General features: G+C 35.9%; 1 protein-coding gene across 2 annotated transcripts in view; it reads right to left on the bottom strand.

Annotated features, from left to right (window-relative positions):
- LOC149085266 (ankyrin repeat and BTB/POZ domain-containing protein 1-like) overlaps positions 1-23,502 on the bottom strand; it is a 103,434-nt gene that overhangs the window by 15,750 nt on the left and 64,182 nt on the right. For both annotated transcript variants that reach the window (XM_089233177.1, XM_089233178.1), the window contains exons 8-9: positions 15,666-15,790; positions 1,368-1,466 (exon numbers count right to left, since the gene is read on the bottom strand). In XM_089233177.1, coding sequence (XP_089089303.1) covers positions 1,368-1,466; positions 15,666-15,790 — 224 coding nt within the window. The remainder of the gene's footprint in view (positions 1-1,367; positions 1,467-15,665; positions 15,791-23,502) is intronic.

Here is a 23,502-nt window from a genome sequence, read left to right as displayed (position 1 = left end):
TACTCGCATAAGCCAGATTTACCATTCAGTATTTTGTGTACTTGTGTTTCCAATGTTTTGTATTTCCTGATTAGTAATTTCGAAACTTGTGCTAAGGTGATTTCAAATTAAAGTTTTCATCCTTTATGAGTTTTTATTTTCACAAACAAGAAATTTATGTTTGAAGATTGAGAGTGATTTTAATGTTCTTCAGTCGGAAGCGCATTTACAGTTTTGTTGCCTCCCTCCCCCATGGGCTGCACGAATTTTGCCGCCCTTCTTCCATTCTAGTCTAATTTCCTTGAATACTCTTTCCTCGAATTTATCACCCTGTGCTATAACCTGCTTGCCTCCGCTCCACTCCTGCGAGTACATAGGCATTAAAGTCACTCTTTTAGTCATTCACATGCTTGCACACTGTTTTGGTCATTGTTTGGTTACTTGCATATGATCTAGGCAATGGTGTCTTAACGCTCCCCCCCCCCCCATGGGAAATACATGAAACATATTATGGAACATACCGAAATACATGGAACATATGCATGGAACATACCGAAATACATGGAACATATGCATGGAACATACCGAAATACATGGAACATATGCATGAACATACCGAAATACGTGGAACATATTGAGAGACTCAAGCATGAATATCAAGTTAAGTGCTGAAACTGGCAAAATGCCACATCAGGTTTGCCTATCTCTTACCATGATTAAACTTGAATCAATTTTTTCACCATGAATTTTGAACAAACTTCACTGCTGACTATATTTCATTTATCAGCAGGTAAAGAAGAACCCCTAAGAATGTTTTCAGATTTTTGGGTGACAGTTTTTTTGACCGATTTCCTGAGAATGACCCATATATGATGAACTAATTTAATCAAGCAATTTCACGGTATTTTTTTAAAAGTAGATCAACCAGTCAAGTGGATATTACACTTCAATTTAAACAACATCCAATCAGGGCCGTCTTAAGATCATCATGGGCCCCTGGGCCAAGTGATTTTTCTGAGGCACTACCAGGCAAATTCTTGAAAATTTCAACCAGATCTCATTTTTGTGAGGCCTCTTTTCTCTTGAGGCCCCCGGGTCGTGCCCAGGTGGGCCGATGCCTTAAGACGGCACTGCATCCAATTAGACAGATTGTGTGGTAATATGAAACAGAGTAAAACTAATGTTATCAGTTATCACTATATGAAGGGTATTGGAAGTATTTTAGACCCATGGTTCTTGGAAAACTTCAAAGGAAAAATTTTAATTTTTTAAGCCCCAAATCAATCTCAGGGCTTAACCCTATGATACAAAATACTGTGGCTTGAGCACTCTAGCTCTCACACCACTGACTATATGCATTTAAAGATTAATTTGGTATTCGAATATACCTTGTGACAAAGGAAGTTTTTGTCTTCAACTCTGAAGCAGATATCACAAAAATTTTGTTGCTGAAGACTAGGTATGAATGGTAATTCCCTTCCACCAACCTGAAAAAAAAATTTTAATTAAAAAATTGATGAAACATCACCATACATACAGTAAGGATAAAAAATGAAGATAAGAAATAAAAATATAAATAACATATTGTTATTAGTATAGGAAATATATAATCCAGATAAAATAAGAATAAAATAATTTAAACATTTTTGTAATTAAAAAAGTTCCTCGATAAGGAATTTCATATATTTTTCTCGATATTGAAACTATCAATGAATAAAAACCATGAAATACAATAGTCTATTCTACTTTTCGAAGTAACTAAATACCTAAGACAGACATAATGTGAATACATTTAAGTAGGCACTTTACTCAAAACTTCTCTCCGCTCTCTCTAATTTTGCAAAATCTTTGATAGCATCTTCAAACTAATTCTTTGTACCAAATCTGCTGCTATACTTAATAGAGATAAAGTATCAAGCTCCGACTTGTTGCATAATCATTCAGTTGAGATATTTATACACTTTAATTGAGAAAATGAATGCTCAGCTGAGTAATTAACAATCATTAATGTTAAAGAATATGCAGTAACTGATTTCAAAATTTGAAAAGACACACTCAAATTGTCTTCTATAATAATTTTGAAAAGTTATGCATAAGTGAATTTTATTTTCACAGTATTTACAATTACACAGAATTTATGCTGCACATAAGAATGAAAATGCTGATGCTGCAAAAATTATTGATAATATTCTCTGAATTTAATCAGCTTTTCACAACTCCTCCAGAATACCTTTCACTTTCAGATGATAATAATGAGAGCATTATGTGATCAGTGCTTTAACTAGGAATTTTGTTAGGGGAGGGAGAGCAAACATGGTTTTTCCACCCTCTCACTGTGAAATGTTCTTTGTCAACCCTAAAATTTACCGCCCTCAAAAGTTTACAAAATGGGACACTTGCCTTCTTTGCCCCCCTCTAGTTCAGGCCTGGTATGTGACACATCATTTAGTATCTGAAATCTCCCTGCTTTCACTTTATAACCTTTTCTCTTTTTATCTTAGTTTATTGTATATCAATGATAGTATATAGTAAAATCTTGATAATCCGACATAATTAGGACTTACTACTTCTGCGAATCGAAATTTCCAGCATAATGTGAATCAATTTTATCCTCAATGAATGAATGTAACCTTATCAATGAAAATAACAAAACATCTCTAGCTTTATATCTTATAAATGTTTTAACAATTTTTCCATGTTTAATCTGCTGAAGAAGAGAAGCTTGTAAAACCTCTTAATTTGATAACAATAAACTTCTTAATTGAAAAAAAAAACCTTGCAACTCAATTCTTAGAGGAAGTTCTTTTACAGGATACAATGTACAGTATATAATCTTGATACTAGTAGTCTCAATGATCTGAGGTGAACGGGACCAAGACCACTTCTGATTTCTGAGAACTCAAATTATTCAAAAATTAATAGAAAATGACTTTTAAAATGTGGGGGTTCTCCTTTTTTCTGTCCTTAATTTGATGGCCTAACTCATCGCACCACTGCCAAGACTCATGGGCTCTGCCCAATGGAAGCTGATAGGGGTTCCAGCCCTGGGGACCCAATATGAATGTTAGAATTAATATTTCACAATGTAAATTCACTCTTGAGTAAACAGTGAGAAATTCTGGTTTGGGGATCCACAGAAAACCTCAGTTTACAGATCAAGTAGGGTCCGTTTCTCATAAGTTCAAGCTTTGGGCAAATATGAATTTTTTGGGGGGCCCCTTACACAGGGTGCATAGCCAAGTCCCCCTTGATGGAAATTACTATGGTACCATTGATCCTAGAGGCATACTTCCAGTTGGAAAAAGTATGCAAATAACGTGTATAACTCAGATAATTGAAATAAAAAAATTAATGATTAAAGAACCATAGAAACTAATGGAAAATGCTTCTTTCCTTCATTTATGCTGTTCTTTCCCAACATTTCTTTGTTATTGAATTCAAACATCTCAGCAAATTTTGAACTTGAAACTTATTTTGTTGGCCTCAAGAGAGACAGGGCAACAACTTTCTAATTGGGTTTTGAGGACTTAGTTATGTACCCTGTATATAGTGTTCTTTGAGGCAGAGACGTGGAGAAAGGAGAGGAGCCAGTGCCTCTAATACAAAAGGCAGTCAATTTTAGGGCCTTAGAAATTTATGGGCCCTGCACATATGTCCAATTTGTCCATATAAGAAACAGGCTGTGGGATCAAAAGACTCCTTCCAACTGACATTACTTACATTCCTGCGAAAAATGAGAAAAATGAAACAAAACTTGTTCTCGGCGAAAGACAGAGAGGTTTAGAAAAAAGAATATTGGAAACTACACCACTTGGGGCCGGATTAAAACATTTGAAGGCCCTAAGCACTTGAATGGTTTTGGTGTCCCCCCCCTCATATCTAAAAGTATATATTACTTGATATCGAATCTATAAAGGAAAAAAAACATTAAATGAAATTTTATATTTCAGAAGTAACTAAGGCAGAATTATTATTTAAATATTTTTAAGCATGGACATGGAAAAAAAAGAGGAGAGAAGAGACTTTCAACTTGCACATTATTGATAATATCTCTTAGATAATTTTTGTTTATTTTTGGGACATCTTTGAATGTTTTTGGAATTTTTCTTTCACATTTCCTGAAAAGACGGACCTTAAAGTTTAGCACTTTTTTTTCCAAAATATTTTACAAACATTTAAAGTAATTTTTTCCTATTGACTGCTTGTTAGGATTTCAGAAATTGGCTTCAAACGCAACCACTGAATCTTGGCATGGCCGATATTACATCATTTTTGGTGAACCATAATCACTAGGTAACTGTTCTTTCAGATTCATTTTCGAGTTGCAATCTGTTAGCATTTCTTTTACTTCTACAGTAGATCGAACTAAAGCATCTTCATGCCTATATTCTATGAGTTCTAAGTCAAATCGCAAATGGTGGCTCTAGGCTGTGTAGCCTATGCAAAAGCAAAAAAAAAATTAAAGTGTTTTTATGAAAAATTTCAAACTATGAGCGTGCTGAACTAAATGATTCGCAGAGATACCTGTTATTTTTTTTAAATGCAATCCTCCCGCATTCCCAAGGGATACATGACATCTGTCTAGGAAATTTGTTATTGTCAGTAGACATCGAAGAACCAGGATTCGAACCCAGCAGTGTCTGGGAACACAGCAGTGAGTTTTCAGGATTACTTTACTCGTATGACTTATACACCATAGAGGCACGGAAACTGTCTCGTACAGGTAATAATAATTAACTACAAAATAAAACCAAGGCCGTAGTGGGGGGACTTGAGGATTTGGTCTCCACCCCCGAAATGAAAGTGGTCTCTCTCCGAACGAAATTGGCTACGGGCCTGGATAAAACCCCTGAAGCCAAGCAGTCGATCCACTAATGACTCAATGATTTGGGCATTTTAAGTTCACATCCTTATTCTGTAGAACTTGATTTACTCTTAAATTTGTCATTTTGTATTGATTTACCATTGTTTACCATATTGGTTGACCCGAGGACCTTGTGACAAGTAGATCTGTTTACAATTTGTGAGAGTTAGTATGCAAATTGAAATTGATAGGCAGGAATCTTTATCTGGTAGAGAGGGCGCCTCATAAAAATCAGTTTGTTAAAGGCCTTCCCCCCCATGATGCTGTTAAAGTAGCTCAAGTTAAGTTTATAGAAATTGAATGCAATCTCATTCAAAAAACTCAGCATTAACGTGATCTCTAGTTTGCGATATTATCAGTTTTTCTGTATTTGTGCCATCCTTTTTGATGAATATCTTCAACTATACAATGAATTGAGAATTTTAGGATTTCTGCTGAATTCTGGGAAAAAATTTTACATAAAAAAACAAAAACATTTTGGCAACTTTTTGTGGTGCCCCTTTTCTCTTGGTGCCCTAAACATGTGCTTATTTTGCTTAATGGTTAATCCGGCCCTTTATCTGAAACCTTGAAGTTTTGGGACCCAAATTATTGACTAAATGATCATGATTTTGGAATAAGTTCTAGATGAACATCTAAGGTCTTCTCACCAACATCCCAGAAATTAAAATCTGTTCATTTATCTATTTATTAATGATTGCTAGTGAAGCCAATGGCTCTTACTCATTCAGGACAAATGAAAGACGATGATGTAGAGGACATGGATGTAGATCTATACGGTCAAAATCTAGAACATAATTATATAAATAGATGTAAAAAATTGGAAGCTAAAGCACAATTAAAAGCTTTGTCTTTTTTAAAATGAAATGGAAGTTGTCAAATGTGCTTCCATGCACTGTTTCAGTCAGTGACGTCTTAATGCATGGGCTCACCTGGGCATAGCCCGGGGGCCTCAGAAAAAAAGAGTAGTAGTTGAATTTTTTGAGAATTTGCCAGGTAAGGCCTCTGAAAAATCACTCGCCCAAGGGCCCATGATGTTCATAAGACAGCCCTGACCTCAGTAAGAAATTTTTTACACACGCTCTACTTATGTATTGAATGAATGAGTGACTATGTACATTGATCTTTGATATTTTGTAACTTTAATTTGTAAATTATGGCTTTTGGTTGGATTGGAAGTATGTATCTGGATAGGGAAAATATTCATATTCCAGTCAATATAACTATTCAATTTTGTATAGAAGACCTGTAATCATTTTCCAATTGTCTGCATTCCAGTGAATGTATTTTCAATTGTCACAGCTTCTCTGAAAATTGAGATTATAATGACAGGGTAACAGGGTTGCAACTAGATACTTTGTCACCCGGGGCAAGCTGGAATTTTGGTGCCCCTTGCATGTACAGGAAGCAGTTAAAGGATGAATTCGGCGCCCCTTCTGGTTCAGCGCCCGGGACATCAGACCCGCCTGCTCCTTCTAGTTGCAGGGTAACTACTCGATAAACCTTTTTCAGGGGGTTCCTCAAATAAGCAAATGTACATGATTTCATAAGAACCCTGTACCGCGCACACGAACACTGCAACAATCATAAATGACATGTCTCATACTGCAGTTTTTAAACATCACACTCTGCTTCTACTGTGTATTAATAGAAATTATATAATTTCACCAATTTTAGCAATATTTCTGTAAATTGAACAAACATTTTTATCAATAATATTACGCTATATTTAACTTATGTATAGTATGCAAGATATATGACATGAAAAATATTTCATACATACAAACAATCAGAGCAGAAGCAGCAAATTTATAAAGAAAAAATATGAAAATCAATATTGTTAAAATATTATAATATCACTTGCCTGAAAAAACCTGAATATTGGAAGGAAATTACAAGATAATATTTTGTGTCTTGTCACTCTGTCTTTCTGTGAACAAACTTAATTCTGAAAAGTATTTGCAGGTATATTAGCCCACTCTCATGCATGATCACTACTTTTGGTCATGGGTGGAGATATGGGGGAATGGGGGCATTAAGCCCCCCCCCCCAAGGTAAAAGGTGGAGTCGACTGATCTAGCATATATATGAATTGACATCATCATCATCATCGTGCCCTCCAGACTTTCAAGTCTATCTCTGCCTATGCTTTTGCTCATGTGATGACTGTTGGTGGTGGGGTAAAATTGAATTGCAAGAACTGTTCACAAATTTTGCATAGGGTTTAAATTTTATTATTAGATGTTATTTTTACACCCCAACTTCTGTTTGGCCAAATCTACAACATAAACTTTTTATTGCTTAAATAAAGTTCATATTGATTTACAGACACGGCAAGAGGCACTTTATTGTTGATACTTCCATTGCAGACCTCCTAAGAATGAACCAAATAGTATAAGATGTTCATGTACAGGAATTCTGGACAGGAATGATTCTTGATAATTTCTTGATTAATAATTTGCATTTATCAGAATAAAAAGATGCTCCCCACACCATCATGGAACTTTCTTTTGTTTGTCTTCTGAAGTATTCTCAACTATCTTGGTTCATGTCTCAGATCATGCCAGTAAGATACATCATCATCTGGTCATCAAGATCAGGGCTTCCACACAAAAAATTAGAAAAAGTAGGAAAAAGCATGGACTATAAAAAGTAAGATGGGAGGGGCCAGACAACATAATCATAGCATAATAAAAAAAATCCCTAAATTTTTTTTTTATTTAAAAAAGCACTTTTTCAGCACCCTATAAGACTAACTCAAGCCAAAGCAAAATGACAGAAATGATTTGGTTACATAAACAATTTTTGGCCAAAACAGTGTACTAGCAACCACAGATAAATCTTTTCTGTCTCTGCCACAATATATATTAAGGCACGTATACACTAGCGAGCCAATCTTGCAACGCACGACCCCCTGCAGCGGTTCTAATCCGCTCGTGGGTACACAAACTCCCTTTGTGTTCCTTTCTTTCCTTTGTGTTTGTTGAAAAAACCGATTCCAGGTGGGTCCAGTGAAAACAGCTCAAGAATCGTTCACAACACTGTACAAATTACTGAACAACCAATTGCAAATGCTTTCATTGCATGATCCACGCGCTAGTGTATACGCCCCTTTACATTCTTCTTTTTTTTGAGTCTTCCAAAGTGCAGAGTCTGTCAACTCTCTTTGACAATACACAGCAAATTATGAAGAGATGTACGTTTTTTAAGAATGATGCTCCTTCGAAACCACTTTCAAAAACACAGTGCAAAACGTGTAAATTACAAGATCCGATGTAAATAAGTCAAGGTCAAACAGATGGTTTTACCGCATTGTCCATCCCTTTTTTAAAGATATTTGTTTACATTTTACTGTTCAATACCTGTGTAATCATTTTTGACAAATGAAGCACTTTCATTTATCGCTTTTTGCTGAGCATTGTAAATATTGTTTATGCTTCTTCATGACTTAAATAAACAACTGAATGTTATTGGGTAGCATCAGAATCACCAAACCTAGAATAGGCCTATGTATCCCACTGCTTTGTAATGCAAAGTGTTGTTTCACCTATACACAAAATGTGGATTATAATTTTGAATGATGAATGTGTGTGTGTTAGTTACTGTACAAGACCGTGAGAAGTGTAGTAAATACAAATTTTTTTTTTTCCATCTAGACAGAAGTTTTTAATGACTACCCTACTTGTTGAATCATCAAACTAAGCAAAAGAAAAATTAATAAACTAAATGGTCCACATACACTCCCACCAAATAACCTTAAAAACGCTACAATTTCTGCTTTAGCAGAATTATTAATTGCAATCTACAACATTTTTAATATTTGGCAATATATCAATGATTCCCTGCTCAATTAAAATCAATTACATGAATTTTGTTGATAGGATCTGGTAAAAAAAGTAGGAATAGTAGGACAAAAACTAGAAAGTAGGACATTTTACCAAAAAGTAGAAAGAGTGGAAGCCCTGCAAGATTATACTCTTTTTTCCCTTAAATATTATTGAAGTGAGTAGAAAGTTTTGCAGTATTTACATATGAGCATCTTTCACAGTAGGTATACCATGCAGAATCACTAGATATTAAGCTGACAGAAACAGATAAAACAGCTATACTGGTATAACAGCTGCTTATACAGGGTGTCCCATAAATAGAGGTACAAACTGCATTTTTTTCTTTCCACCAGCTCCCTGTTCGTACATAGTTGCATGCTCCTCCTACAGCAACTACTGCTTGAGTGAGAAAAAATATACCTCCCCATATACTTCCTCTTAAAGTTTGTACCTTTATTTATGGGGTACCCTGTGCAGCGGGAGGAGGGATTGGGTTTTGTGTTTTAGTTTAGTTTGGCATTTTACCATGTGACAGAAACAAAGCACCACCAGAATGTTAACCTCAATAAAGAGTATGAATTATGGTAGATGTCATGCTGAGAGATTATGCATTGCTTAGTTTCATGTAAGATTTGAGAGGTGCTTAGATGAATGTGCGACACATTCATCACACAACACATTCATTTTCACTACTGAACTCAATAGTGTGTTTGCTTTTAGAGTCTCAATTGGGTCATAATGCTGCCATGAAGGAAGTAGTTGATCACAACACAGCAATCAGACAATTCAAAGAATTTTGTGAATGCATAGAATATTAAAGAAGTATGCTTTTCATACCATTCATAGGTGCTTTGTTGCATTTAGATTTACAAACATTGACTTCACTGAATGCTTATTTTCCATTTAAAATCTTTGAATAGACTATAAATAACGCTCTTTAAAAGGATATTGAATTTTTCTATTTATTCCTATATTTATCTGTTTGCACAACACCTTTAAAAGGTGTGTTTATAGTGAAGATTTATATGTGAAAAGATAGTTTAAATTTATATTTCGTAGTTTTTAGCTATAGTTTATTTACAAAACAATATAAGGCAAACTTGGTTAATTTGAATTTCAGGAATAACCCTTGAGTTTCCTATTCAACTTAATGTTGAAATTACCTGTTTAATTTGATTTCTTCCTCTAATGTTTTGGATAATTTGAAGTTTGATTCAGATGTCATTTACAAAATGTTAATTTTTAAAAATTGTGGTTGACTTATGGATGCACATATTGGTGAAGAAGTAGAGAGTAAAATCACATATATATATTGAATCTTTTTTCATGGATGAAAACAAATCTAAGAAAGCAACAGAGGTCCCTATTCCTCCTCAAATGCGGTGACAGCGGCTTAAGCAAGGGTGCACAAGGGGTGCGTTGCTTCTGGGCAGAGGTTGTGAGGGACGGCCGTGTAGGCTTTTGTTAAGTTGGAGTTTTTAATTTTGGAGTTTTTAAACTCCAAAATTTTTAAAAGTTGTCAACAGTAAAAATTTACATGACATCATGCTTTTGAGCAATACCTCAATGGCGGAGATACTGAGAAAACTTGAGGGAACGTATATACTAGCTGATACCCGGCGACGTTGCCCGCCCCGTAAAAAATTTAAAAACTTATTAATTATTTCTTAATCAAAAAAATTTCTGCATCAAGTAAGAAAAAATTACTTTTATTTTTAAATATTTTAATTAAAAACTTGAGGCAATCGCTCGTGGATATACAATATTTTTTGTTTTTCCATCTGGTGTGTAGATGTGCAAACGCGAACAGGCGACAAAAAGCTGTCTGTGAGAATTACAGGGCCCAAGTAGGTTGATACCTGCCACTGCTAACGACTGACTTTTCGCTTTGTTGATTGTCATGGCGAAAGTTAAACGAATCGGGAACTGTAATCACTTGAAAGTGAATGGCATTTCTTCAGTGATAATTGGGATACGTGGAATGAAGACGTCTTCTCCTTTGGCGCATCCAGTTAGAATCGGTGCTTCGATGATGTAATTGTGCAATTTCTTCACGTATAGTCTCCTGCCATTGCAGAGTCTCAGTGTCTCCAAATTTCTTAAAAGCATTATAGGTGCTATGACTTTGAGGGTCAAGTTGTGTGGTGGCACACTCGGAATATCAAAAGAGTTCAGAAATTCTGCAGGATACAGAACTGTTTGCACTGAGTCTGTGACAGTGTCAACCGATTTTAAGATGCGGAGTCTCCCGGAATAATTTTTTTGTTGATCTTGTTCACATTGTCATTTTTCGGTGCCAGAATCGCTCTCACAAAGCCACTCATGGTTTCGGTGATTTTGTTGAATGTTTGGGAAGACTTTGTCTGCAAGTTCTTGAACTGAGTTTAACAACTGGCAAAATCCATTTGGGAACGTAATCAGACCAGTGCTTGGGTCTCTACGGGAATTCTTCCATTGCCAAGTTTGATCAACTGATGTGAAAATTATAGCAGTGCTGAGTCATTTTTATTCAAACGCCTTTAGCATTTTTTAAATTGAAACTATACCTCTACGATGGGCGGTTGATGAGATAAAGGCTACATTAGCACTTACAGGATACCCTGTATATAGGCTAGCAGAAATACCCGGCGCTCTTCCCGGGTTTTCTTCAATTACTGGGAGGATTGGAAAAAGTTACAAACCGTTATAAAGGAATAAACTGTTATAATAGCAGAATTAAAGGTGTGACAAACCATTGTAAAGGCATATATACACGTCTGAAACGCATTGTTGGAAACCACGGTAACCAAAGTAAACATTCCGAAAGTAATTGTTGAGGCCCCAAAACCATTGTTGTCTGACAGTTTTTTGCCCATTTCGGGCATTTGCCTATCTCTGACGAACTTTTAAAGTAGCCTACGGTTCAATCCTGGTCCTGTTTGGTATATATGCAAAATCTGGCAACGATCTGCCTAAAACTGTAGATTTATACAAATACAAATACAAATACAACGCCACAACAGGCAAAATGCCCAACGAGGTGGCTGATAAAAAGATGCCCATAAAAATATGGTTGTCATATGTTTCAAAAATACAGCAACCCAATTAAAAATGCAATTAACACAAATTACAAACAATATATACACATGATAAAATATTATACAATGCCCATAAAGAATACTTATGGTTGTCTTATTCTAAGAATGGATAGCTTCTCGATTTACCCCAACATGTTTATCGTATTTCTTTTTAAACTTGTCAATTGTGTTACAATTTACTACCTCCGGGGGTAAGCTATTCCATTTATTAACAACCCTATTGGAGAAAAATTCCCTGCGACACCATAACCTTGCATTGTCCCTCACCAATCGATACTGGTGTCCCCTTGTAAAAGCAGTCGATTGGCGGTGTACTAAAAGTTCATGGTCCATCCCATTGAAAATTTTGAACACTTCGATCATATCTCCTCGACACCTGCGTTCATCCAATGTAAACATATTCAAAAAATGAAGTCTTTCTTCATAACTCAAGCCCTGTGTGCCAATAAGGACACGCGTAGCTCTTCTCTGCACCCCTTCAACCAAGTCTATGTCCCTCTGTAGGTATGGTCTCCAAAACCTTACAGCATACTCCATTCCAGGACGAACTAAGCCTCGAAAAAGCGGAAGAATGACTTTAGGAGAACGCGAAGAGACCTTTTTGAAAATGAGACCAAGCATTCTATTCGCTTTTTTGACAACCGCTGAACAATGTTCAGAAAACTTAAGTCGCTCGTCAATGAGAATTCCCAAATCGGTGACTCTAGTTGCATCCGGGATAGTGACACCATTCAACTCGTAAGAGAACCGTGGGTTGTTCGAACCAAAATGAGCGACCATGCACTTATCTACGCTAAACGTCATGCTCCATTCATTTGCCCATGCTGCAATCTTGTTTAAGTTGGTCTGGAGCAACTCCCTATCGCTTTCATTTCCGATTACCCCCATTAGCTTCACATCATCTGCGAATTTGCTAGTAATTCCATCGATACCCTGATCGAGTTTGTCGATAAAAAGTGAAAAAAGTATGGGGCCAAGGACACTTCCCTGAGGAACTCCACTTGTGACGTCTGTCCAACCAGAGAATTCCCCGTTCACCATAACTCGTTGCGACCTATCTCTTAACCACGATTCTATCCAATTCAGCAAGTTGCCCCCTATTCCAATCTCGTGTAAACGCTTCAAGAGTTTGCCATGTTGGACCCGATCGAATGCCTTCTGGAAATCAAGGTAAACAACGTTGACATTTTTGCTCTTACCCAAAGCCTTAGTCACGTAATCATAGAAGCAAAGGAGGTTAGTTACACATGACTTCCCCTTCCTGAACCCATGCTGATTATCCGACAATACATTATTCTCGTCTATCCACTTCACAAACTGCCTTTTGATGATAATTTCCAAAATTTTCGAGAGGGAGCTCGTCAAACTCACTGGACGATAATTAGACACCACTTCTCTACTACCCTTCTTAAATATCGGAACAACGTTAGCCAGTTTCCAATCTCTCGGGACGATACCCTCAGCAACACTACTCCTGTATATCTGTGCGACTGGCCCCAACAATTCATTAGCACCTTCCCTGAGAACCCTGGGATAGATATCATCTGGTCCTGGTGCTTTGCTTGCACATACATTTCTTAGAAGATTTAGGACCTCCACGTCTTCCACTTGAATATCGTTGAGCGTTTTATTACCCCATGCAACACCCGTATATCGAATATCATTATCTCCATTAAAAACCGACGCGAAAAAGTCATTGAAAGCACTACACATACAATATACATACTACACATACAAAGCCATACGTATAAGGAACAGACATACATACAGACAGACAGACATACTTTCACATTTGCATGTCCATAAATTAAGGATAATGACAGCTCCGGCAAATAAAGGTTCAGAAACAAAACAAACGTTACTTATTCATAAAGCCCATTTATTAAACAAAAGATAAAGAACAAAAACGATGGTGTATGTATGATACCATTCATAAAAACTATGATTTTTGCTCCCTGGAACAATTGTAAAAAATATCTCCTTTACAAAAACTTACTATTACATGGTTGGTACGATGGTTAATACATTGTATGTCTCCCATGCTATGAAATACAGTCCGTACAACGCCTAGGCATGCTGAGTATCAAATTATCGATCTGATCTTGGGGAAGATCACTCCACTCAGCAAGCAATGCTCTCCGAAGTTCCGGTACACATGTAGGAGGTGGTTGACGGGCTGCAACTCGTCGGCCAAGCATATCCCACACATGCTCTATCGGATTCAAGTCAGGTGAGAATGCTGGCCATTCCATACGGGTTATATCCTCAGATTCAAGGCATTCGTTTACGATGTTTGCTCGGTGAGGATGGGCGTTGTCATCCGTAAACACAAGTTCTGCGCCCATGGCACCCCTAAACAAACGTACATGTTGTTTCAGAATGATGTCCCAATAAATTTGGGCTTTCATGGTTCCGGTTTGAACATGCAGATCTGTTCTGGAACCCAGTATAATTCCACCCCAAACGAGCAATGCTGCACCACCGTAACGGTGTTGTTCAATGATGTTGTCTTGGTGGTAACGGGTACCTGGCGTTCTCCATATGAAAGTCCGACGTGAATCAGACTGCAAGCTAAACGTGGACTCGTCGGAAAACATCACACAAGCCCACTGTGACGATGTCCACATTGCATGTTCTCTACTCCAGGCTAATCGCTGCCGACAGTGAGTTGCCGTGAGCGGAACACATCTGACAGGCCTGCGAACATATAGACCAATATCTCCCAAACGTCTGTACACGGTTTGCCTTGAAACTGTGGTACCCGTGGCTGCAGATAGCTGACAAGACAGGTCGGATGCTGTGCTCCGTCTGCTTTTTTTGGCAGTTACTGCCAAATACCGGTCTTCATTCGGCGTTGTAACTCGGGAGCGACCTGTACTGTAACGTCTACTGACATTTCCGTTATCTTGGAATCGTTGCCAAAGCCTAGAGATGACACTTTGGACAATTCCAAGTTCCTCAGATACTTCCATCTGAGTGCGCCCACATTCCAGTCGGCCGATAATTCTACCATGTAAAAAATCATTCACATGCGTCCTCTGTGTCATAACTATTCGCTTATGGCATTGAGCGCCTTACAGAACTCTTGTGAACAATTTCACTTCTTTGCCACCATTCCTCATATACCCCCCTCTTACACTCTTGTCATTGTGACGTACTATCGGCATCATCTGGTGGCTTCCTGAAATTTGCATATCATTCTTGCAGATGTGTGTGATAATTCTACAGGTGAAATTTTTACTTTAGATTTCGATTTCCGTGTGATTCTGATTTATCCTTAATTTATGGACATGAGTGTATATATAAGATATATATATATATATCCCAACACTTTTTAACAAAAAATCCTTTCTTTTAAATTTTTTTCACCTTTTCATCTCAGATTTGGCACCCCTTCTGAGCAAATAGAAAAATAATTCTCTTTCATTTTTTTAGACCAATGAAACTTTTTCACCCATTTACCTCAGATTTAATACCCCTCTTGAGTGGCCTCCCGTGCAGCTGTACAGGTCGCATGGTCCAAGAGTCGTCCCTGTTCTTTATCACAAGGGGCAAGTGTGCATTTTGGTGTCTCACCTAGTTTTCTTAAAATTCCCTCATTATATATCATCTTCACAGGATAAGTGTAAGTGATGACGGCTCACCAATAAGTACTGTTTTGAGAGATTTGGGATAATTTAACAATTCAGATTTTAGATAATTTGAACTTTTTTGTTGTCCCCTTGAGATCTAAATTATCCAAGTTTGACTGCAAAAATTTATAGTTTTATAATTAAATACACAATAAGCAAATTTAATGAAGTGATTTCTCTGTTTTTGCACGACCAAATATTATACTTTTGATCCTAATGGTATCGACTTAGAGATTCAACTGTATTTAGAACATTATTGACATAAAAAATTCCAGTTTCTTATTACCCAGGCTTGTAATTCAGGAGGTATGCACTGCTCAACAAGAACTGCAAAATCTTCCATCAATTCTGTCATTTGTGATAATGGTTCAACCATGAGTGTGGTTATTCTTGTACCAGGCTTGGATATTTCTAAAAATAGAGAGAAATAATTAACACAAAAATTACAGCAAAACCTTTTAGTCTGTAATACCTTGATTATTCAATGTTTCTTCTGGAATATATATTATGTTGTGGCCCAGAGGTTAAGATAAAAACTTTCTATTTTAATTGTTGACTATTTGTAAACGTGTATAGTTTATATAGGAAGAATATAAGCATAATAAACCAACGATAAAGACAAATAACAAGGAAAAGCCACCAGTTCATAACACATTTCTGTTGACTGAGTACAAATTCATAACACATTTCTGTTGACTATAGTGTCTAAAAACTCATACATGATTTGATCAGTTAATGTCATGAATTTTGCTGAAATTTCACTGAATAAAAAATATAGTTATGAGTATACTAAATTGATAATGGCTGTGTTATCCAACAAAAGTTATATTATGTTTAGGCTGACCATATTTCCTCGAGAGAAATACGGGAAATTGGGATTCCAAATACGGGAAAATATGGGACATTGTCAATTATCGCCAAAAATGAGGCCAAAACTAAACAAAGTTGCCAAATATTGGTGAAATTACTGAAAAATCACAATGGTGGGAAATGAAGTATTACTGCAAATTACAGTGGACTAAAATGAATTCCACGACAAAAAATGTTCACCAAGACAAATGTGGGAGATTAATGTTCTTATTTATAGTTGTAATTATCGTAATATAATTTATGACTTGAAAAATAATTTAAATCTTTCACTTCAATAAAGAATAAAAATTCAAGTACACTTCGTGTAAAAAACGGGAAAAACCAGGACACTTTTGTCAAAAAGTCGGGACAGCCAGTAAAACAAAAAATGGACTGGGACTGTCCTGGGAAATACTGGACGTATGATCACCCTAATTATATTTATGTGCATAATTTCTTGCATGATGATCCGTCAGGAACATTATGCAGTGATTCAGACAAGGGCGTAGCGAGGGGAGAGGACTTGGGGGTCTGGTCCACCCCCGAAATGTGAGAAAATGACCGAAAAAAGGGAAAAAGATGGCCAAATCAATTGTTCTGTCACTTTGGTCCCCCCCCCCCGAAATGAAAGTGGTCCCCCCCACGAACGAAATTTCTGGATACGCCCCTGGATTCAGAGGTAAAAATATAATCAGACATTTTGGTCTGAAACTGAGAACCAAAGAAAGAATGGTCTACAAATGTCTAGATAAGCCCCAATTTCTATTTTGAAGTTCCTTTTATTCTTTTTATTCGTCACTCTGCCAATAGGCCTATTTTTAAAAAAGTAGTAATCCTTTGCCTGTGTAACACAATAAAAAAGAAACCAATAATAAAAAAAATTACAAGGAAAAACCACAAATTTCTCTGGCATTTTGACACTTTATTGATGCTGTCTTCAGAGAATATAAATAAACTCACAATACCTCTCTAACCAGGGAGGAACCCAGGGCTCCCACTAACAAAATTATAAAAAGTAGGACCCTCAGACACACAATCATAGCACAATAAAAAAAATCACTAAAAATTTTTTTTTGTTAAAAATTTAAAAATATATATATAAAACTATGAAAGAATGATGTCACTCTCCATAAGGATGGATTGAGAGATTCATTGCCTTTGTAGTCTAGTGGTCTAGGGTGTTCACCCAGAAAGTGAAAGGACGTGGGTTCAATTTCCCTGCAACGGCAGTTGAATTTTCTCTCTTTCCAAAAATTTATCTTTACAACAGCTAGTTGTAAAAAACCTTTGTATATAAAATTATTTCAGTATCCTATAAGATTGACTCCAGCCAAAGCAAAATGACAGAAATGACTAGGTAACGATAAAAAGTTTGGGCCAAAAGAGTATACCAGCAAGAACAGATAATTCTTTCCTGTCTCTCCTCACAATATATTATGGGTTTTTTTTTAAGTGTCTTCCAAATTCCAGTCTGTCAAGTGTCTTCCCAGATGCACAGCAAATTATGAAGTTTTTTAAGAATAATGCTTCTTCGAAACCATTTTCAAAAGCACAAGTAAAATGTATAAATTACAAGGCTCAATGTAAATGACAATTGGATCCAGATGGTTTTACTACACTGTTCATCCTTTTTTAAAGAGATTTGTTTATATTTTACTGTTCAATATCAGCTTCATCATTTTTGACAAATGAAGCATTTTCATTTCTAGCTAGCTTTGTAAACATAGTTTATGCCCCTGCACATGTCCTAAAAATACAGAAGAAAATTTAATGCTATTGGGAAGCATCCAGGGTTGTCAGATTTGCTGCCCAGGTATAGATACCTATTCCCTCCCCTTCCCAGGCTGGGTTTTTTTAGGCTATAAAACTTTTGTGGTTTTTTTTTTGGGGGGGGGGGGTTACATAAAAAATGGGTGCTTTCAGGTTAAAATTTTATTTTAAAGTTTATGTATTTCAAAAATTGCAGCATAGTGAAGTGCTTTAAAAATGTATATTTTGAAGTGATTTCAAACAACTTTTGGCAGCAAAAATATGATACCGTAGTAAATAATTTCTTTGAATCACTAACACACATTCTTATAATGCTTATCTACCTTTTCTCTAATGCAAGCATTTAGATACAAGATTCACAAATTTAAATGTATTACAAGAAACCATAAATATAAAATATTACCATAGATCTTACTTAGTTTAACAAATTGCCTAATAATGTAAAAAAAGGATATGTATATGTGATAACCATATACACAGAAATTATTAATTATGCATAATACAGGTAGGAAATTTTTTTGAAACTATTGTGTGATGAAGCTTCTGTAATGAAGTAAACCAATCTATGCAAACAAAATTTTTATTCAAAAAATGTTTATATATAAATATATATATATACGTTTACATTATTATTTAGTAAGTTTCATATACGTACATTCGGCTTACATCTATTCAAATATGAGGGGACAATGAAAAAATAAAAATTATCGCATAATGAAAAGAAAATAACTTTGTGGGCGTCTTGAATTAAACATTAAAAAGCAACACACACATTGCAACGTTTTAATTGCAATAAGGTTTTTTGTATATGTCATTGCAAGTGACCAGGCAAAGACACAATGACAATGAACAACAAATTTATTAGGTTTCCTAACAATTAAAGAATTCTGAACTGAAAAGTTTATCACCTTTTTCACAAGTCTGGGAATTTGAAGTGGTCGCGGCAAGTCCACAAACAATCAGTCCTTTTGACAAGTAGTAATGAGTCCACAGGGTCCAGTCAGCGACAACGAGTTCATAGGGTCCACTCAGCGGCAATGACAAGTCTGTATGGTCCACTCTGTGGTAGCCAGATCGTAGCGAACGATCGGCGATGACGAATCTGTAGAGTCCAGTCAGTGGAATTGAATGATCAGCGACGAAATCGTAGGGTCTGATTCGTGGAGATGGATGCATAGGCAGGGCCATCTTAAGAGCATGGTGGGTCCCCAGGCCAAATGATTTTTCTGAGAACCTACCTGACAAATTTTCAAAAATTTCAACTGGTTCTAATTTCTCTGAGGCCCTACTTCCCGTGAGGCCCCAAACCATGCCCAGGTGGGCCCCATGCATTAAGACGGCAATGTGCATAGGTTCCAGGTGGAATGGTTAGTCCATCTGATGATGTTGAAGCAGGGGTGTTCAAGAATGGTAGAGTAGTCCAACGTAGTAGATTCAGATAATAAGTCTATCTGACAACTCAGCATCTTCTAGCACACCAGTGCTCACGCTCAGTCACAGGGTTGGATTAACCATTAAGCAAAATAAGCACATACTTAGGGCACCTAGAGAAAAGGGGCACCACAAAAAGTTGCCAAAATGTTTTTGTTTTTTTATGTAAAATTTTTTCCCAGAATCCAGCAGAAATCCTAAAATTCTCAATTCATTGTATAGTTGAAGATATTCATCAAAAAGGATGGCACAAATACAGAAAAACTAATAATATCGCAAACTAGAGATCACATTAACGCTGAGTTTTTTTGAATGAGATTGCATTCAATTTCTATAAACTTAACTTGAGCTACTTTAACAGCATCATGGGGGGGGGGAAGGCCTTTAACAAACTGATTTTTATGAGGCGCCCTCTCTACCAGATAAAGATTCCTGCCTACCAATTTCAATTTGCATACTAACTCTCACAAATTGTAAACAGATCTACTTGTCACAAGGTCCTCGGGTCAACCAATATGATAAACACTAAATCAATGCAAAAATTACAAATTTAAGAGTAAATCAAGTTCTACAGAATAAGGATGTGAACTTAAAAATACCTAAATCTTTGAGTCATTAATGAATCGGGTGGGGACGAAATTCTCACGTTCCCCCTCCCTCTATGGCCTTGGTTTTATCTTATAGTTAATTATTATTACCCATGCGAGACAGTTTCCGCACCTCTCTGGCATATAAGTCATACCTGTAAAGTAATCCTGAAAACTCACTGCTTTGTTCCTAGACAAATGAAATGGGTCAAAAATTGTTGCCTGGCAGTCCAGTGGTTAGAGAGCTAGCCTCTGATTGTGCAAGTCTGGGTTGGAATCCTGGTTCTTCTATGTCTACTGACAATAACAAATTTCCTAGACAGATCTCATGTATCCCTTGGGAGTGCGGGAGGACTACATTTTAAAAAAATAACAGGTATCTCTGCGAATCATTTAGTTCAGCACGCTCATAGTTTGAAATTTTTCATAAAAACACTTTAATTTTTTTTTTGCTTCTGCATAGGCTACACAGCCTAGAGCCACCATTTGCGATTTGACTTAGAACTCATAGAATATAGGCATGAAGATGCTTTAGTTCGATCTACTGTAGAAGTAAAAGAAATGCTAACAGATTGCAACTCGAAAATGAATCTGAAAGAACAGTTACCTAGTGATTATGGTTCACCAAAAATGATGTAATATCGGCCATGCCAAGATTCAGTGGTTGCGTTTGAAGCCAATTTCTGAAATCCTAACAAGCAGTCAATGGGAAAAAATTACTTTAAATGTTTGTAAAATATTTTGGAAAAAAAAGTGCTAAACTTTAAGGTCCGTCTTTTCAGGAAATGTGAAAGAAAAATTCCAAAAACATTCAAAGATGTCCCAAAAATAAACAAAAATGATCCAAGAGATATTATCAATGATATGCAAGTTGAAAGTCTCTTCTTTCCCCTTTTTTTTCTATGTCTATGCTTAAAAATATTTAAATCACAAGATTACCTACAATCACCTTAGATTAGTTACTTCTGAAATATAAAATTTCATTTAATGTTGTTTTTTTCCTTTATAGATTCGATATCAAGTAATATATACTTTTAGATACAGGGGGAGGCACCAAAACCAGCTCATTCTAAAACTGATACAGCAGGCATGGAAATTCCCCATTTAGGATGGTTAAATAAGTTTTGACTCGGAGAAAGGAAACATTACAGAAAAATATTAATATGCTTTCAGAAATTCTCAGTGTTACTTACAGCACATCAATGAAGAGTAAGTACTCCGCTGATGTCAAATAATTGATATTTTCCAAATTTTAAAAAGCTTTTCAATTAAAAAAAATTTTGCAAAAAAACCTTTAATTTCTGAAAGTATCAATATTTATTGATAAAATTCTCTTTTCTTTTTCGTCCAATTATTACTAAATTGATATGCAATAATTTTTTGTACATGATACGCAAAGAATGATTTTCTCAATGAGCTTAGCAAGAGCTTAGCATATATACATTGGTTAAGAGGGTTTCGTTGCCATAGAAACGAGTGATGTGGTTCCATCATAGCTTCCCCTTCATTGTTCCAAATTTAACCACAAACAGACTATAGAATAGGCCTATGTATCCAACTGTTTTGTTATCCAAACTGCTGTTTCACCTATACACAAAATGTGCGCCATAATTTTGAATGATGTATAGTACTAGTAATAGATGATATGTTACTGTACAATGAATAATCTAAGACCATGAGAAGTAGTAAATAAAAAATTATTTTTTCCATCCAGACAAGTTTTTTATGACTACTCAAAATTGACACAAAATGAGTTTTTTGAATCCTCAGACTAAGCAAAATTAATAAACCAAAGGATCCACATACACCCCCTGAATAACCTGAAAAAACAATACAATTTCTGCTTTGGCAGAATCATTAATTGCAATCTACTACGTTTGTATACCCTCTTCATTTAAAAACAGATATATGAACTTTGTTGACAGGATTTGGTAAAAAAAGTAAGAAAAGTAGGGCAAAAGTTAGAAAGTACGACAAAAGTAGTACATTTTACCAAAAAATAGGACAAGTGAGAGCCCCGATGACCACTTAGGTTGGTTATAAAAATCTTAACTTCTGGTTGCTCAGCTGGAAAAAGCATGTTGCTACAAGTAGGGTCAGAAAGTACTTATACTGACACACTATTTTCTGCTGGGCAACCAGGAGTCAAGATTTGGTAACCAACCTAAGTAGGATCTACGGTCAGCATATATCATGGTTGTATACATATCCTCTGAAGGCAGCATCCACAAATTGTCAAAATGCACTATAAATTTGTGGTTTTTCTTGTTATTTTTCTGTATCATTGATTTCTTCTTTATTGTGTTGATATTGGGTGAAGGATTATTACTTTTCCAAAAAATATAGGCTGTTCCAAAGAGAACAAAAGTATCTTTAAAATGGATGTTAGGGACATCCATTATCTAGACATTTGCATACCATGTTTTCTTTAGTTCTCAGTAGCAAACTAGGGATGGGAAGAATAGTGATTTGGCCAAATAACTGAATACCAAATATTCTGCTAACTTTTTGGCCGAATAGTGAGTATTCTGCAGCCGAATATCAATTTTCTTAAAATTCATCAAAAATATAAATAAAAGTGCCTTTTTAATTGAAAATAAAATTATTGATAATTTCAAATGATTGATAATGAATTTTAATTATGCAATTTATTATTTAAATAAATATTAAAAAACTGGTAACAGATTTTTATTGCCATGATACTGACAATCAAATTTAACAATGATATATTGTATTTTAATATAATAGTGATACCTTAGCTAATCAAGATCATTCCTTCCAGAATCATGTTCATTAGTCGAAACATGATTTCCGGTAGTTTCCTATGGAGGACCCAGGGCTGTAACTGGGGGAGGGGGGCACCTGCCTCAGGCAGAAAAATGGAGGTGGAAACAAAGAACACATTATAAAATTATCAAATTTTAAAGTTGTGGGGGCTCCAAAATAATGTTTGCCCCGGGCAGAAAAAATCCTAGTTACGGCCATGAGAGGATTGTATGATTCATTCCAGCTTCTGCCCAAAATTTAAAGATAAGTGTTTAAAACACCAAGGAGCGGTATAAAAAAAAAAAAAACTGACCAAAAGTTAAAATGTACAGCTTCAAAATTGGATAAATGAGAATTTACAGGAAGATCAAGGTATTGAAGGTCTTTTTGTTGTACACTAAATGTACACACACACACAACCAACACCAGCCAGCTTTAGCCTACTTAAGTTGGTGCTGACACAACCCAGTCGAGTTTTTATAGTTGTTCCCATCTATTTGTGATTTGGTCAGCTTATTTCTGTGTCTGATACATGTAGATGGAAAAGATAAGCTCCTAGAATGTTCAGACTGTTCAGTTTCATGCTTTCATCTTGCACTGAGAGAACACATGCTCTGAAAACAAGGGCTCCCTTTTTTCCTCAATGCATTTTCTATTTTGACTGAATCTTTCATTTTATATGAAATGGTTCAAAGAATTTCAGAGAAAAAAGTGTAAGTA

The sequence above is a fragment of the Pholcus phalangioides genome, unplaced genomic scaffold, assembly GCF_987345545.1.
Source record: "Pholcus phalangioides strain wild (caught in Gottingen) unplaced genomic scaffold, Ppha-v1.0 ptg000007l_1, whole genome shotgun sequence".
Lineage (NCBI taxonomy): Eukaryota > Metazoa > Arthropoda > Arachnida > Araneae > Pholcidae > Pholcus > Pholcus phalangioides.
Note: the sequence above shows the minus strand (reverse complement) of the source record. Positions and strands in the feature narration are given on the sequence as shown.